The 18167-nt window shown below is 36.2% G+C and overlaps 1 protein-coding gene across 1 annotated transcript in view; it reads left to right on the top strand.

Annotated features, from left to right (window-relative positions):
* Positions 1-1112: 1112 nt before the first annotated feature.
* Positions 1113-18167, top strand: part of mfn2 (mitofusin 2) — a 33913-nt gene continuing 16858 nt past the window's right edge. The window contains exons 1-4 of the mRNA XM_073819225.1: positions 1113-1477; positions 12219-12397; positions 16924-17059; positions 17182-17344. Of these exons, the coding sequence (XP_073675326.1) occupies positions 12223-12397; positions 16924-17059; positions 17182-17344 (474 nt within the window). The 5' untranslated portion in view covers positions 1113-1477; positions 12219-12222. The remainder of the gene's footprint in view (positions 1478-12218; positions 12398-16923; positions 17060-17181; positions 17345-18167) is intronic.

The following is an 18167-nucleotide window of genomic DNA, read 5'->3' as shown; positions in this document are numbered from 1 at the left end:
TTGTACTTTTAGTATACTAAACTGGTATATTTAAAGTCTGCTAAATTGGAACAACTAATTTTGTACTTAATGCACTTTAATTGTCTGTTATATTTTATTCAATAGTGACATTAAAACATATTTTAGGCTTAAAATTAAGGAAATGTGCATTGTGTACTCCAAATAAAGTGTAATTACAACTTATCTCAAGCGGTATCTCAGTTAATATAGTAATACACTTGAACTATACTTAGTATAAAATAAATGCATTTTAAATCTATTATTTTTTTACTAGGGGTGTCTGCAGTTTGAAAAAAAAAAATCAAGTAGCATAACATAGTGTTCACTTTCTTGGGAGCTTCTTGCAAAAAGTCAGGCCTTGGTACCCTGAAAGTTGAATTGGTCAAGTACAATGGGTCTAAATTAGGATTGTTTTGTTTTACTTTTAGTCTTTACTTAAATAAAACAAGTGTTAATATGTGTATTAAATATATATGTTAAATATAACTTTTAGTATATTTGTAGCAATAGCCAACAATACATTGTATGGGTCAAAATTATAGATTTTTTTTATGCCAAAAATCTAGGATATTAAGTAAAGATCATGTTCCATTAAGATAAGATAAATTTCCTACCGTAAATGTTTAAAAACTTGATTTTTAATTAGCAATATGCATTGCTAAGAACTTAAGTTGGACAACTTTTCTCAAGATTTAAATGTTTTTGCACCCTCAGTTTATGGATTTTCAAATAGATGTATTTCGGTCAACAATTATTAGTACTGTCCTATGCTAACAAACCATACATAATTGAAAAGCCTATCTGCTTTTCAGATTATGTATTTTTGACTTTTCTTTTCAGGATGGACCAATCACAGTTGTTTACGTTCCTAAGAATATTGTTACTAGTAATACATATTAAAATTAAAGACTGTATAGAGGTGGATTTCCGTTTGTATGCTATTTATAAATCCCTGGATTTAATAGATATGATAGATTTCAGTGAATAAAAGACATCCTGTGAGACGTTATGAGCCGCTGCGCGCCCCCGTGAGGACGAAAAATACCTTTGTCAAACAAAACCCGTCGCACTTAGATTACGTAAACACACCTAGCCAACGTTACTAGCTAAGTACTAAGATAATGGCGACCAAATGACAGCTGAGTTGTCGGACAGATAAGGAATACTTTGTTGAAAACGCGTATTTGTGTTAAACGCCAAGCTAAAAACACACTATATTCTGGTCGAAAACATACATTAACTTTTTGACTACATAAGCGTTTGGTAACATTGCTTTCACGCCCACATTTGATGGTTAACAGCACAGTGCGTGAAGCTTTATTTCGTTGTTATTACGGATCTTGTTTCGCTTTCGTTCAGCCTGCAGTGCGTCAACAACTGTTTTCGGCAGAAGAGGATTTTGGGGTTTATTACGAGGACATCGCTGGATCAACATGCTTGAGGACTGTTTTAAGATATAATCACTCCGTCCTTGCTGGTAAACATATTTGATTATGATTTATACAATAATAAATATGAAACAGCTGCTGTGCATGTTAGGTTTAGGCTTAGAATTGTTATTTTTTAAGAATATTGTTACGTTTTCAACGCTTTTAAGTGAAAGGTGATAGTGGGATTACATCATTTGCACTACTAGCCCAGTCTGCCTGATCCAGTCTATCTATATGTCTATATATATAATCTTTTATAATGTCTATGTGTGATTATATATATCGCTATATTATCGCATATTCTCTAAATATCATGTCTCTATGACAGCCAGAGTCTAGTGATGTCCGGTTCGCGAACGAATCGTTCTATTTAACCGGATCTTCTTAGTGAACCGGTTGAACCAGTTCACCAAATCGAACTGAATCGTTTGAAACGGTTCGCGTCTCTAGTAAGCACTAATCCACAAATTACTTAAAGGTTTGTACTTTTTAACGTGCCCGACACTCACTCTGATTCAAAATAAATCAATTTCCCGAGTTATTCAGTTACTCAAACAGTGTTTGAACGGCTGTGAAAAGAGAGCTGATGATGCGCATGAGCAGAGCAGCTGCCAGAGCGGTTGTCGTTCTCGAGTCATGAATCGGTTGCAGCGGTTGTCGGATCATCAGTACACTGAACGAGAATCGCTTTCTTTCGGATCACCTCACCAGTACACTGAACGAGAATCGCTTTCTTTCGGATCACCAGTACACTGAACGAGAATCGCTTTCTTTCGGACGTGTCCGATTTGAGAATCGATGAGCTGATACTGTGCGCATGCGTGTAATTTTTCAAGCGAATGAAATGAAGCACATTAGTCAGGTCTATTTTGTTAAACGTTTTGTTAAAAGTTTACTTAAGGATTCTGTTAGGTTATTGGCTAAAGGGTTTTTATGATCTTGGTCAGGGAAGTGCCGTGGTACCATAATAAATGAGATGTTTGATTAAAAGAAAACATGTGATTTATGAATTAGCTGCACTGTAATAAAAAATAATGACATGCAAAAATTGTGTTTGTATTAAATAAACAATGTTTTAATGAAACTATACACAACTATAATTTGAACCATGTTCAAACTAAAATTATTATAAAAAAATGTATTTAACTTTTAAACGGTGGTATAATGATAAAAATGACGTAATCAAACTACTGCACAAACAAACCAAGCGGCACGTTTCAGTAACTCTCCGTGTGAGTTCTCCAATCTCATTCTTGACTCAAGAATCGGTTGCAGCGGTTGTCGGATCACCAGTACACTGAACGAGAGTCGGTTTCTTTCGGATCACCAGTACACTGAACGAGAACCGGTTTCTTTCGGACGCGTCCGATTCGAGAATCGATGAGCTGATACTGTGCGCATGCGTGACTCCTGCAGCTGCCAAACAAACAAGCTCCTGCTATAACTGACTCCATCTGAGCCGAACTAGTTCTTTTTTTACCACTGTCTCTGTGCTAATGCTATGAGCACGGTTAACTGAGGACTTGAATGAGGGGATCTGGTGAAACGTATGACTTGTAAAACTTACTCATATATGATCACTGCATGTAACTGTATATGGGTGCGGGACGATAGTAATTACGTTAATGACGTCATTACGTCATAGCGTAAAAGAACTGGTGAACCGGTTTTTTGAACCGGTTCTTTGAAACGAACTGTCCGAAAGAACCGGTTCGCGGAAAAGAACCGAACTTCCCATCACTACCAGAGTCTCTACAAACAGCAAGAAATAGTCAAAGGGGAGCGGCCCGCTTTTTTTGACCAATCAGAATCGCGCTTTCCTTGTCCATCATTATGCGCATTCGGAAATACTCAAATGTGATTGGCTGACATGTTCTTAGGGGCGGGATTTTGTAATAAGGGGGTGTGGTTGATTCTAGAAAATGATTTAAATGTATTTCATACTGAATATTATTATATATTACTGTAGTACACTATTAATAATATATACTAAAATATTATTATACTGTAATTTATATTTTACGTATTCAGGCTTGTTGAACGTAACATTTGGTCACGTGATTACGGCATTGGGTCTAGTGGAGGAGTGGATTTAGAGTCAAACGTTGCCTCTGCTGTCAGTGACATTGAGCTCGTGAAATTACTCTTTCTTTGGAGCTGTGAGTCGGATACCAGTCTGATTCTGTTGACACGGAACTAAAGACTCTGCTAAAGCTGCTGCTGGTGTTTGTTTCGGGATATTTCACGTCCTCAGACATGGTTAACCCGCGTTGAGTTCAGTCTCGTGGAGGAGCTGCTGCTGCTGTCAGTGACATTGGTCTCTTCGAAGTCGTGACTCTGATATTAGTGTCTGTTATGGGTTATAACATGATCGTTTTTTTTATCAAGACTTTGATTTGATTTGAGGGATCAGTGTAGGTGATCAGTCACTGATAAAGCAAATGCTGGCCAGCTGGGAGCTTTGATCTTCACTATTTTACACAAGCTCTTACACGCACTGTCAGGTAAGACTGTGTTGTTTTATTCGTAACCTATATTTTTATACCTGTTCTAACAGTGTTTTCAAAACATTTTGACAACGTTTAGCTTAGCAGATCTCTCAATCTCTTCATATAATATAATTTTGTGTGATATAATAGACGTTGGGTGAACGTTTATGTGTTTTAGTGTGAGTGTGCACTAGTAGAGTAGGCAGTGTATGGGAGTGTTTCCTGATAAAGAGCCTGATAAAGGGCATACTTGTGTGACATATAAAGATATTTAGAGTATAAACAGCATTGGCAGTAGCTGTGGTGTTTTGGCAGACTCTGTTGTTACTATGGTACAATTTTTATGGTGTATTTATTTATAGGGAACAGAACACCCTTTGTTGACTTTGATGGCTTAGTTGTAATTCAGGCAAATGCTTTTATATGCACTTGCATATTACACATTTTTAATCTTAAAAAAGTATCTATCTCAAATAGTATATTTCTGCATGACATTCTGTCACCTATCTATTTTACAAACTTTTTTTTTTTAAATTCTAATATACCGGTAGTTATTATGCATGCAGTGCAGTCTTATGAACTCATTGCTGAGAGATAAGGAATTTTTTTTCTTTTTTAGTGTTAACATAAACGTAAAAAGGCTAAACATGTGAAGAATAATTTAATTTGCACTTTTTTTTAGTTTACCACAGTTTTTGTTTCTGATTCTGCTCAAAGAAAGAAAAAAAGCCCCACACCAAAAATTCAGACTATGTTTTTAATATTCCAAAGCAATATAACCAACATTTTAATTTCTTGGACTGAACAGCCTGAATGTTGTTTTCTACACAGAGCAGACAATGTCCAGATTATTGGCATATGGCGTAGGGTTTCGCTGATAGTAAGTTATCAGGTTAAGACAACCTCTGATGTCTGGTTACCTTATTTGTAAGTGCAGACGGACATCTGGACGCATTATTGACGTTGCGTTTGTTCTCTTAGTCAGTGCAGTGAAGGTGACTTTCCAGAGTGCATGTGAATGCTCCATCTTGCACGTATTTGCCAGCTGAAGCTCTAGACTCTTTAATATGACACCGCTCAGATGTTCAGAAGAACCCTGGCATTATCAGCTCTGAATCTTAATAGTGTGAAGTTATGCTTATGCACTAATGGCCACGATTTGAGGAAGTAATGAGGGTCTCAAAGTCTTTAGTATTTTTTTTTTTTTTATTTAAGTGAGGTTTTTTGTGTGTATATATATATATATATATATTTTTTTTTTAATCATTACACTAATGTTGCCAGTTGCCACTAGTCTGCTTTCTGAAGCAGCTGATTTCTAGTGCTACATCATTTTCTTGAGCTATGTGCGTTCTTAAATGTAAAATTGAATACAAATTAAATTCTAATATTTGCAAGCATTTAAAACTTTGGGAATGATCCTGAATTTATTGATTTATTCCTTGTATATGCTCATTCTGGATCCATAAAGAAAAACTGAATTATATTCATGGCCAACCATAACCAAGGCCGATATATTTTACATTGCCAAAAGTATTGGAACACCACCTTCTAATCAACAAGTTTGAGTCTTTTAGTAATTTCCATGAGTACAAATTTGAATGTTTAATCATATAATGATATTTTAGGTAATTGTGTGCTTCTAATTTTACAGCAACAGTTTTGACAGGACCCTTTCTATTCTAACATGACAATGCATTTGTGTTAAAGCAAGGTTCATAGAGAAATGATTGATTCAGTCAGTGTGGAAGAACTTGACTAGTCTGCAGAAAGCCAAGTCCTAATCATAGCTGAACCTTGGGCCAAAAACTCATCACTAAACACCAATGACTTGTACATACACTATATGGACTTTAGAACAGAAAAAGGCACTTCCAAAACTGTGGCAACAAAGATGGAAGCATAATTCACGTATTGCAAAAATTGTATTTCCATCACCAGTTTTGGAAGTGTCTAAAATGACTGTACCCTTATGTACAAGTCATTGGTGTTTGGTGATGAGTTTTTGGCTCAAGGTCTGCATTTAAAGTCACACCAGAGGAGTTCAGCTGAGATTAGGACTTTGCTTTCTGCAGACCAGTCAAGTTCTTCCACACTGACTGAATCAATAATTTCTATGTGAACCCTGCTTTATACACAGAGGCACTGTCATGTTAGAATAGAAAAGGGTTGTGTCCAAACTGTTACTATAAAATTAGAAGCACACAATTCCCTTAGAATACCATTATAAGATTAAACATTAAGATTTGTACTCATGGAAATTACTAAAGTAGTTAATCCTGTTCATTAAACGGGGTGTCCCAATAATTTTGGTAATATAGATGTATCAGATAATAGTTGATGACCAATACTTTCTCTGTTTTCAGAGTCAGAAATAAGACTTTTATTTTTTGACAGCGCAGAGAACCTGAGTACGAAACTTTAAACAAAGACTATAGAATACCAAAGACATGTCACTCGTGTAGTTTTGAATGGGGAAAATGCAACGGTCATCATGGCCGCGAAGCCCCGCCTTCTTAGTGAAAGAGCCAATCGTTGATGAGTAAAGTCAGCGCGTCACTGCAGCTGCAGTTAGAAGTCCCGGTTGCTATAGAAACAGTCGGCGCTCTAAGACGTGCGTTCAGTACTGCGCATGTGCACTGGCTCATCTTGCCGGAAAAATAAGCGTATTTTAACGCTATTAAAGCACAAGGAACTATATTTATGAGGCAGTTCTTGTTGGATTTCTTTGGAGATTTCAAATATGAAATTTAATCGTAAGTTTGGCGAACAGTTTTGGAGAATTTGATGTTTCCCCATTCAAAGAGATAGGAGCTGCACTTGGATGCCCGAGAGGCGTTTCAAAGATGGCCGCCGAGTGACATGACTTGTCTTAAATGGACTTTGCTTTAAATCGCTTTAAATCATCACCATCATAATATATTCATAATATATTTAGTACTGTATGTAAAGTTTGCGTTAACTCTTTATTTGAGAAAATATGATTACAGTGCACACAAATTTAGTGGGATTAGTGAGTGCAACTGTTGATTAGTGGTTACATCCTTTTTATTCATGTTTCAACAATCTTAATTTATGAAAAATACCATAATAGGATTAAAGGATTTGTTCACTTTCAGAATAAAAATGTCCTGATAATTTAGTCAGCCATATGTCATGCAAGATATGTTTCTTTCTTTAGTCGAAAAGAAATTAAGGTTATTATAAATACAAATAATATATAATTGTGCAAATTGGGTAAAATTTGTTAATTTGACTAGAAACACCAAAACTTGAAATGTAAAGCACCTTTCTTTTATGAGGTGGACGAGACTTCCACATTCAGAAAAAATGTGGATAGTGGATTTCAATGGGGAGCAATGGGTTGAAGGTCCAAATTGCAGTTTTTCTGCAGGGCTTCACACAATCTCAGCCGAGGAATAAGGATCTTATCTGCTTAAAGGATCGTTTTCTTAAAAAAAGAAGTATATATAGAGAAGAAAATGAGATGGAGGTTTTTCGCTGTGATTATGTAATGCATGAAGACATTCATATGCATTATGCAAGACAAGTGCAAGATGAGCATTTGTGGTTAAAAATTATATACTTATTTTATTATTTTTTTTTTTTAAGAAAATGACAGCTCTTTTGGCTAAATAAGACCCTTATTCTTGGCTGGGATCGTGTAGAGCCTTTTAAAGCTGCATTGAAACTGCAGTTTGGACCTTCACCATTGAAGTCCACTATGGAGAAAAATCCTGTAATGTTCTCCTCAAAAAACGTTCATTTATTTTCGACTGAAGAAAGAAACACATGAACATCTTGGATGACATGCAGTGAGTAAATTATCAGGAAATTTTTATTCTCAAAGTGAACTAATCCAGTTACACAATCAAGAAGTACATTTTTGGATTAAGTACAAATGGATTCATTTTCCTTTTTTGTTTATAATTATTAAAGTAAATATTATTCAGAATAAATATAAGCCTGTACTATTTAATATCTTTAAATAGTGTAATATCATTTATCAGTTTGATATCAGCCACTTTCAGAACTAAAATATACAGATAATGTACTCACCCTCTTGTCGTCAAGATGTTTATGTCTTTTTTTTTCAGTTGTAAGGAAATTATGTTTTTTGAGGGAAACATTTCAGGATTTCTCTTCATATAATGGACTTCTATGGTGCCCCCGAGTTTGAACTTCCGAGATAAGACCCTTGTTTTCTCAGCTAAGATCATTTAGAGCCCTTTGAAGCTGCATTTAAACTGCATTTTGGAAGTTCAAACTCGGGGCACCATAGAAGTCCATTATATGGAGAGAAATCCTGAAATGTTTTCTTCAAAAAACATAATTTCCTTACGACTGAAGAAAGAAAGACATGAACATTTTGGATGACAAGGGGGTGAGTACATTACATTTTTGTTCTAAAGGAACATACTCCTTTTAAAATATTGGTTAACATTAAATTTATATTAATAAAATATATTCAAGGGTGTCAGTCTGGTGTCCAAAGCTGAACAAACTGACTAAAGCGTCATTTAGGGAATGATTTAAATTGATTGTTCATCACCATCTAATGAATTGCAAAAATGTCAAAGTTCAGCAAGGGAAGGCAGTTCTCTTTGGCTAACACTTTAACTCATCTAGAAACTGTAGGAAGCACATTTTGAACGCTTGTGTGTTGTGTTGTTGACACTCTGCTCTTTTGGGCAGCACAGCATTTCCCATCACCACATGGGACTTGACAATAGCTCTGAGCAATCCAGTTAGACAACAACAACATAGCTGAACGTTTTTATCAGGGCAGTTCTCAGGGTGTGTTGTGTTTGCATTTGACAAAGAGGCTTTTCAAGTGTTTGTGTGGTGTATTTCACTTGTTCATTTTGCAAAACATGTCTTGTAAATGTCTAATCCCTTTGTTTTACCTCCTTACAAGAGTAAACAGCTAGAATGTGTGAACTTTAAATCTTCCAGTTTCCAACAAAGAAACTTCTAGCAGGGCTTTCAAATCAGCAAGCGAAATAATGCCAACTGAAACTGAATGCAGCAGCACATTGGAGACTAGTTGTCCTTAAATGCTCTCATTTAGAATTTGAAATGCACATTGTTTTTACTTTATTTATTTATTTATTTATTTATTTATTTATTTATTTATTTATTTATTTATTTATTTATTTTAAATTGAGATTTATACATCATCTGAAAGCTGAATAAATAAGCTTTCTTTTGTCCATTTATGTATGGTTTGTTAGGATAGGACAATGTTTGGTCGAGATACAACTATTTGAAAATCTGGAATCTGAGGGTTCACAACAATTGAAATATTGAGAAAATCTGTGTTTGAAGTTGTTCAAATTCAGTTCTTAGCAATGCATATTACTAATCAAAAATTAAGATTTAATATATTTACGGTAGGAAATTTGCTAAATCTTTTCATGAAACATGATCTTTACTTAATATCCTAATGATTTTTGGCATAAAAGAAAAATTTATTATTTTGACCCATACAATTTATTTTTGGCTATTGCTACAAATACACCAGTGCTACTTAAGACTGGTTTTGTGGTCCAGGGTCACAAATATGATATCACACAGTTGTAGTAAATAGCATGCTTAATTGATGCAGTGAAATGCATATATATATTTTTTAACATATTTACTAAATTAGCCAATTAAAAAAGACACGATTCAGTGAATCAGCTGAATGTCGATAATGAATGAGAAGGTATTACTTCCTTTAACACTTTTGTGTGAGAGTTTATAGACTTAAAAAGACAGTAAACTAATAAAGAATGGGAACTTCTGCACAGATGTGCTCTGTATTTTTCAACGTTGTCATAATAAAAGTCAACATCTGACAGCTAATGGCCAAACAGAAAAACTTAAGTCAATCTTTGCCTTTTATTGTTGACATATAGTAATATAAATATTTAAAGTTAAACTAATCATTTTAATAAGTATAATTAATGCCATCAGATGGTATTTAGATCAAGTTTTATTGGACTTCTGTGTTTTTTTTTTTATTTTTATCTTTTTCTAAAATTAATTGTGAATAATCACACCTAACATTAAAGTTTTTAAATATATTTTTATATTGCAATAATTAGAGCTGGGCGGTATGACCAAAAATTTATATCACGGTATTTTTCAAAATTATACGGTATATGACGGTATTTTTTTTTTCATGCATGACTAGGTGTTAACCACATTTCCTAATAAATTAGAGAATAATTACTGCAGTATATTGGCTTACATTGACCGGACTAGTATTAACCCAGGTTTGATTGGTCTCACAAAATGCTGCTGTTCACAAAGAAGTGACAGTGGCACTCATAATTGTAATGAGGTGAAGAAATCAGAATTCATGATTTGCAGTCAAAATACACAACACTTTATTGTGCATTCTTCACAAGTTCACATTTACAAGTCTACGCGTTTCTCTTCCAGCAGGAGGCGCTGTCAGAATGGTAGTATACAAAGTAACAGTGCAGCGCTCATATTTATTCAATGGATAGCCTTTTGAAGTTTCATCGCAATTCTTGTCTTTCAGTCCCCACATTTTAGACCACCTGAAATCATAATTATGACTTTCATAACCCCCTAATAACACTGCAGTCATCAATGAAAATTAAGAGCTTTATTTAAGACTTTCAAAAACAAACCTTACACAAAATACGTTTCTTTTTTATTTATTTTTCCCACCATGTTCGGGGCACAAGAAAAATATTAAGGGACTAAATTAATATCAGCATATGAAGTATAATCGTCTCTCATTGTCTGAAAGAATGCACATCAGATGCTGAAAGTCAGTTTTTACTTTCACTTTAACATATTGATCAGTTTCCACGTTGCTTGTGTGATATCCATTGGCTTTAAAGCATAAATATTAAAAATATTAAAATATAAATAAATAAATATTAAAAAATACAGTATATAGAAAAGAAATATCTTTAAAATATTGCGACATAACACCAACGTAAAGCCATTGTTTTTCTCTCACTGAAAGCTACTGTCTGCGCACAATGCGCCGATCTCTGCTCTCATCTCTGCAGACACACCCCCTCTTGAAATTTCGGCATTACAAGTTTTGCAAATCGCTAACCCTGGGTCTTTCTCAGATATACTGAAATACGTCCACGCCTCAGATGTGTTGCTTCAGACAAGCACGTGCAAGCTGCGGTTTCTGTTTGCGTCAACATACGTGTTCCCAGCGCTTTGTACGCACACACTCACCGGTATTGGGGTATATGAAAAATGAATATCATTTAAAAAAAAAAACACCGGTATTCGGTATGAAAAGGTATACCGCCCAGCCCTAGCAATAATTTAATATTAAATCTTTAAATTAATGTAGAAACAACATTAAAAACTGTATAATTTTAATATTTGTTAAATATTTTTAAGACTGAAGGCAAGTATCTGTGATACCAATATTACTGATGTCTTTAACATTTTTCCCCCTAATATTTAACACTTGACTGTAGCTATTCAACATTACAGTATAATTGATAGCTATCAATTTTAACATATTTTAGATTTTAAAAAAGAACAACTTCTAATTTAAATGAACTTAAAACAATCTTCACACAAACCCACTATTTAACTGTGCCCTTCAGCAAGTGGGAAATTTACAGAAATTGATCAAACACTTAATACCAAATCAAATATAAATGAATTCTTAAAGCTACAAAAGTTATTGATTTCCTCTTTTTTTTTTTTAGTTCTTTGATTAATAGACATCGCAGCAGTTGGGTTATTAGCTTATTTGACTGCTATTACTTTAAGAGCTGCCACTGCTGAAAGTGACGCAGATCTGACACGCATGCTCATAGTTTCTTTCACGGTTTAATATGAAATTATATTGTTTGATGTGGTTGTAAATCTTTACGTAAACCAATTATTTAACTGTGCCCTTTGTCAAGTGGGAAATATACAAAAAATTAATGAAGTAATCAAACACTAAATACTAAATTAAATATAAATGAATTCTTAAAGCTACAAAAGTTATTGATTTCCTCTCTTTTCTTTGGTTCGTTGATTAAAAGACATCACAGCATCTGGGTTATTAGGTTATTTGACTGCTATTACTTTAAGAGCTGCCACTGCTGAACGTGACGCAGATCTGACGCATGCTCATAGTTTCATTCATGGTTTAATATGCAGTGATATGTGTAAATATTTTTAACGCCGTTAAACTGGAAAAATTAATCGCCTTGGTTAAAATGCTAATTTTTAAAACCACTCTGATCAACTCCTAGGAAAGCATTGTGGTGTTGAAAGTTTGTCAGATTGTCTAATCTCCATCTTTGTTTTCTAGTGAGATGTCTCTGGTTTTCCCGCGACCCAATACCAGTGTGATCGGCAAGAAGGACAAGCGACTCATGGCTGAGGTGAACGCCTCCCCGCTCAAACACTTCGTCACCGCCAAGAAGAAGATCAACGGCATCTTTGAACAGCTGGGCGCCTACATCAAAGAAAGCTCAGCCTTTCTGGAAGGTGTCTGCTTTCTTTACTTCTGGCGATTCATTCCACTCTAGTCTCAGGAGCTCAAAGCCCATACTGTTGCGTGCTGTTCATCTGTCAAGCTGATAAGAGAAACCTGGATGATTCTGACTAGCATAGCTCAGATAGCAAAGACAGGTTACGTAACAGACGGCGAGACAGCTGAAGGCTCAGGGAAAAGCATGGCTTAGTCTGCGGATCATATGCATAAGGCTTTTTTCTGTGAACATCTCCGGTTTTCTTCAGGCAAGGTCTTACAAATCTACCATAGCAGCTCGTAAGCTCAAAGCATTTTACTCTGTAAATTAGTGTTGGGCGATATGCACAATTTTCATATCGTCCTATCGTCAGCCTGTGAGATCGCCGATACACGATACTATCGTGCTAATTTATTTAATGATATGTAAATATGTCAATATGTAATAAATTCCTTATTCGTTTTGTAAGGGTAGTGCATGTGACTTAAGTTGTGCGTTTACAGAGCGCTGACGGTAGTTCTGTTGGATAGGTTTAAGTATACTTTCGGTTTCATTCTCTGCTATCTTCAGGGAGCGGTAATTGTGCGTGCGTGAATGTAAATGAATGTATCTTTCTATACCCGTCATATTGCGATAATGTTACCGCTGTATGTCTGATCTTTGTCATCAGTTCATGTTGTTGTTCAGTTCATATTGATTGTGGAGAAACGGTGCTGTGTAATTCACGTGCATATGTTTAGCGCCATTTTATCACATCGTGATTGTAGTTAACGCATACGTTACTGAGGTGAATGTTTATGTTTACTATATACAGACGGATTCTCATATATCGTATTTAATTCAGCCTAAACCACATTTTCTACACTTAATCTATGTACACTGTATGATGAATAAATCTCTTACCCATTTTCACTGCACGTTTATACCGCGGCAAGTTTCTTAGGCATCCTAGAACCGACTCTCCGCGCTGCATCGCTAAAGTTAGGTGCCTTTTTGACGCATAATAATAATAATAATCGTCTTACTATCGTCAAAGGCATCAGCAACAGGCGATATCTCTGACTATCGTCGATACACGATACCATCGTCTATCGGCACAACCCTACTGTAAATAAAGGATTTTGGACTCATATTAGGTTTATTTGAGACCAGTCACATTTTAACCTAAATTGCCACAGCTTACTCATATTAGTTTAGGCCAAAATAATTTCTGCCATTTCTTCGAAACAGCACTGCCTGGTGGTCAAAAGATATGAAAAATGGCTATTTCTTGCTTATAACTTCTAAATGGTTTGGCCAAAAATCACAAAACTGGTCTCTTTAGATTTGATGGAGCATGCTTAGTCCAACCATACCGTTTTTCCCTTGTCAGCCATTTTGGGTGTCAGCGATTTTGAATATTATCATAAAATAATATATTTTACAAACACATTAGCGTATCATTACGAAACTAGATATGTGTCTTCATGCCCGTACAGTACTCAAAACTTCACCTTGTGGCCAAACAGCATAAAGAAATTAAAAAAAATGCTGATAACATTTGAATAATTTGGGCTACTTAAATACTCAATAGCCGCTTTTCCACTGTCGGGCCAGTGCGAGCCAATGCTAAGAGCGTGCCGGGCGGGGCCAATGGCCTCGAGTTGCAAGCACTAAGGCCAAAAGTAAGCTGCGTTTCCACTATCGAGCCAGTAGCCTCGCTGTGCAAACCTAAAGCCCGCCCTTTACACACCTCATTGGATCAAACGTCACGAAACCCCTCCCCTTTCAGCGCGGAGATTGAAAGTAAGTCAGATAGGCCACCATAGTGTGATTATCGAACGAACAAAATGGAGAGAGCCGAAGCGGCTGTTTGTTTGCTCCTTTCGGTGGAAGTATACTGTGGAAGATGAGGCTGCGATACCCAGTTGCGAAGATGGAAGCTTGTGTTAGCTGCAAGGCGAAAAAAAGAGTAATACAGAGACGTGGAAACCTAATACAGCGAATGCAGAAACGCCTTGTAATGTTGGCGATGTCTGTTCTGATGCAAGAAATGCTCTGCAACAGTTAATGCAGCAGCAATATTTGTAATATATTACATTAATAAATCATGTGAAAAGAAGCTTTGTTTTTATGACCTACACACAAATCTTTCGTCTAATTTTGTATCACATAAAACAAAATGTTGCATACTATCTACACACTACTGCAAAAAATAACGACACCTTTGTACTTTAGTATAATCTTTTATGCCTTTATTTAGGTACAGATACAGTGTATGTTAATATGTTATCAAGGTGTGTTGGTGAGTTTTTGGGGGTTTCTTTGGACGATCTAAATCAACTCTTACTTGCATTTGTCCAGATTTAAATAGGAGTACTCATCAGACATGCGTTTAAATAATGTTTTCATCACATAGTTGTCTGTAACAACAGTTAATGGTGCAACTATTAATACAGGACCTGATTTACACATGACAAAAAAGGTGCTCCATGAGATAACCATAATGTGCCCATCAAAACGGCATAGATTTCCATATCAATATCTGCCTAATGTGTCTTTTCTGCATGAGCACCGCTTTGTCCATTGTGCGTTTTTATGGCTTTGTACTGCGCCCGCAATTTCTTCAGCTTGTCTCGAACTTAACTGGATATTTAGCTTTGCGAGTTCAGCAACGATGTATTTTACCACGTCTTCGTTTCTGCAGACGCCGTCAAACTGGCGTTGTACATTGTCACAGTACTGACGATTCTCCATTTAAAGTTTTTGAGTTCTTTACACGACGTAATACAGCGAAATGCTCATCTTACCGCAGACACACTTTTACCTGACTGCACGCTTATTGAACCTTTGCATGAACTCCGCCTTTCACTTTGACCACACCTCAAGCCCCAGCTGGCCCGCTTTGGCCCAAGGTTTTCGTCGGGCCGAAAAACCCAGGCCATTGGCCCCGAGGAAGCACCGACGAGGTACGATCAGGCCCCGGAAGTGACAGTGGAAACGCGACTGGCCGTGGCACGCACTAGCACAGCTAATGTATTCTTTGGGTCATGTTGAGGACATAGATACCAATTTTGCCATTGTCAGCCAAACTTTCTGTCCGCCATTTTGATTTATGTTGAAGACCTACATTTTCGAACTCCTCCTAGAGTATTGGTCCGATTTCCTCCAAATTTGACTCAGATCATCTTCAGACCATGCTGGCAAAAAGGCAAAGCATTTTTGTCGATGTACAAAGTGGTTAACACATTGACACCTCACACTGACCACCACCTATTGGTCAAAAGTATTAAACCATTCATTAACCATTAATAATAAAATTTCCAAAAATGCTAATAACTTTTGACTGCATTAACCAATTGTAATGGTCTTAAATATTCCTTGGATTATGCAGAGAACATAGATACATATTTTGCCATAATCGGCTTAACTTCCTGTCCCCCATTTTGATTTATGTTGAAAACCTACTTTTTGAACTCATCCTAGACTGTTCATACGATTTTCACCAAAAATTGAGTCAGCTCATTTTCAGACTGTTAATGTCTGAACTGCTTTGGTCAGACAAAGTTATGGATTTTGTGTCGATAGACGAAACCGTTTTTGTATAGCATCGCAACAAAATTAAGGCATGATGCCAGACTACGTCTGAGGCTTTATCTCTGCAAAGGTTTGATATATTGACACCAAACTTTGTGTGTGCCATTGTCATCTTACACAGAACACAACACATCAATTTGATAGCAGTGCCACCTATTGGTCAAAAGTGATAAGCCATTGAATCATATTACTAGTGGTTGTTTTTATGCTTTTTCAGCCGACTTTTTGACTAAAATCATCTTAAAATGGCTTTAATTACTCATTGCTTCAGTTGCTGTGCTGCTTGCTACCTAGTGATTGGACCCATAATTGCTGCGTGTAGCTATGTTTGTTATTACTTTTATTAGTTATCTGATATCAAGGTTTTGCTTTACAGACACAAAAAACGAAACAGTCCAATTGATGTACATTGAAGAATTAAGCTGTATTGAGAGCGGCTAATCTTTTTAAGATACATTCTAAGAATTTTTCAAGAATGTTCCAAAGTGCAGTTCTTGGCAAATCCTTAGAAGGCTTGACATTTTTTAAATGCACTGTGTATTTTAAATAGTTATTTTTAAAAAGCCTTAAAAAGCCTGTTTGAAAAAATAACAAGGTCCTCTTTTGAGTTGTGTAGATGTGTTTCTGAATTTCAGTATCAGCAAAAACATCATCAGTGGTGACAAGCTGATGTTTTTCTAAGTTTAAGAGGATACATAAGAAGAAAACAGCAGTTAAGAAGAATTTTACACTTAAGAATGTGAATTGAATGTCTTAGAGATTTGACTGTTGGCTTTTTTGATTTGGGCCAATAAGCAAACTCCTAGCCTTACACCTTAGCAACTAAATAGCAATGCTTCAGATTGATGTAATCATGGTTGTGGGCTTTACTCTTGATCATCAAGAAATTATAAAATTTTAAATGTTGTTGGTGGTGAAGAACTTAAACCATCAAGTGTAGTTGAACTGGTCTGTTTTACTTGACAGAAACCCATAGCAATGAAGAACTGGATCCTGTCACTACAGAGGAGCAGGTGGCGGAGGTGCGAGGTTACCTGTCCAAAGTGGCAGGGATCGGGGAGGTCCTGTCCCGGAGACACATGAAGGTCGTCTTCTTTGGCAGGTATAGTGCACACATATTGTCTTGCACAGCATGAACACAAACTTTGTGTTCATTGTCATAGTTCAATGCATTCAATGCCATACATTTTAAGTATAATTAAGCCACACCTTTTGTGTTAACAGGACAAGTAACGGGAAGAGCTCCGTCATTAACGCCATGCTCTGGGACAAAGTGTTGCCGTCTGGAATCGGACACACCACCAACTGCTTCCTACGAGTTGAAGGCACCGATGGCAACGAGGCTTTCCTGCTCACAGAGGGATCGGATGAAAGAAAGAGCGTTAAAGTAAATGCCCTCTACCTGCTAAATTGTCGTAAAGGCATTCCTGAGTGATTTTGGATGCCTCTCTGTTTTGTTGCAGTTTTTGGGTGTGTCTGACATGTTGAGTCAGATAGGACCCATGCTGTGGGATTGGGAATGGAAATTGGTCTCTTGTGTAACTCGGTGCAAATCTCTATAGCAACCATAAATGAGCTTTGCACACTGTAGGTGTTAAAGAGGGTGTGTAATCTCTTTAGTCTGACATGAGAGGAGACACCCTGTAGAGATAAACGTGTTCTTACAGATTTCAGGAACACACTGACCAAAAATGAGGCTATGTGTTGTAATGATGACTGCTCTTCTCCAAAACCTAGTGAGCTGTCAGCATGTCCCAGATTACAAAGGCAATCCCAGATTGGAGTTTTAGGTAAATAGTTCATGCCGATGTTTAAGTTGGTCACATGATTTCACCAGGCGGACCAACAGAAAGTTAGTTGAAACTGACTTATGTGTGAGCTGTGCTTAATTTTCACTGACACTATAGAATTGGAGAATGTCACAAATATTGTGATGATGTTAGTTTATCTTAGATTACCATTTTCACACCCTTTTTAACAAGTTAAAGTGTCAGAAGTGTAGTTCAGCTGCTTTGTCCATCAGAGGTGTTAAAGACAGTCTGTATCCACTTAGTATCAACTAAAGTTTAGTGTTTTTGTTAAAAAATTGTGAAAATATTGACTAGAAACTAGATTTACACTATAGTGTTGTCAAAAATATATATTTTCTAAATATATCAATTCTGAATGCTGTATCAATGCCCATTTTCCAGAGTTACTACACTGTCTTG

This window comes from Garra rufa, chromosome 15, assembly GCF_049309525.1.
Source record: "Garra rufa chromosome 15, GarRuf1.0, whole genome shotgun sequence".
In the NCBI taxonomy this organism is placed as follows: Eukaryota; Metazoa; Chordata; class Actinopteri; order Cypriniformes; family Cyprinidae; genus Garra; species Garra rufa.
The sequence above is the reverse complement of the archived record's forward strand: the minus strand, read 5'-3'. Positions and strand labels throughout refer to the sequence as shown.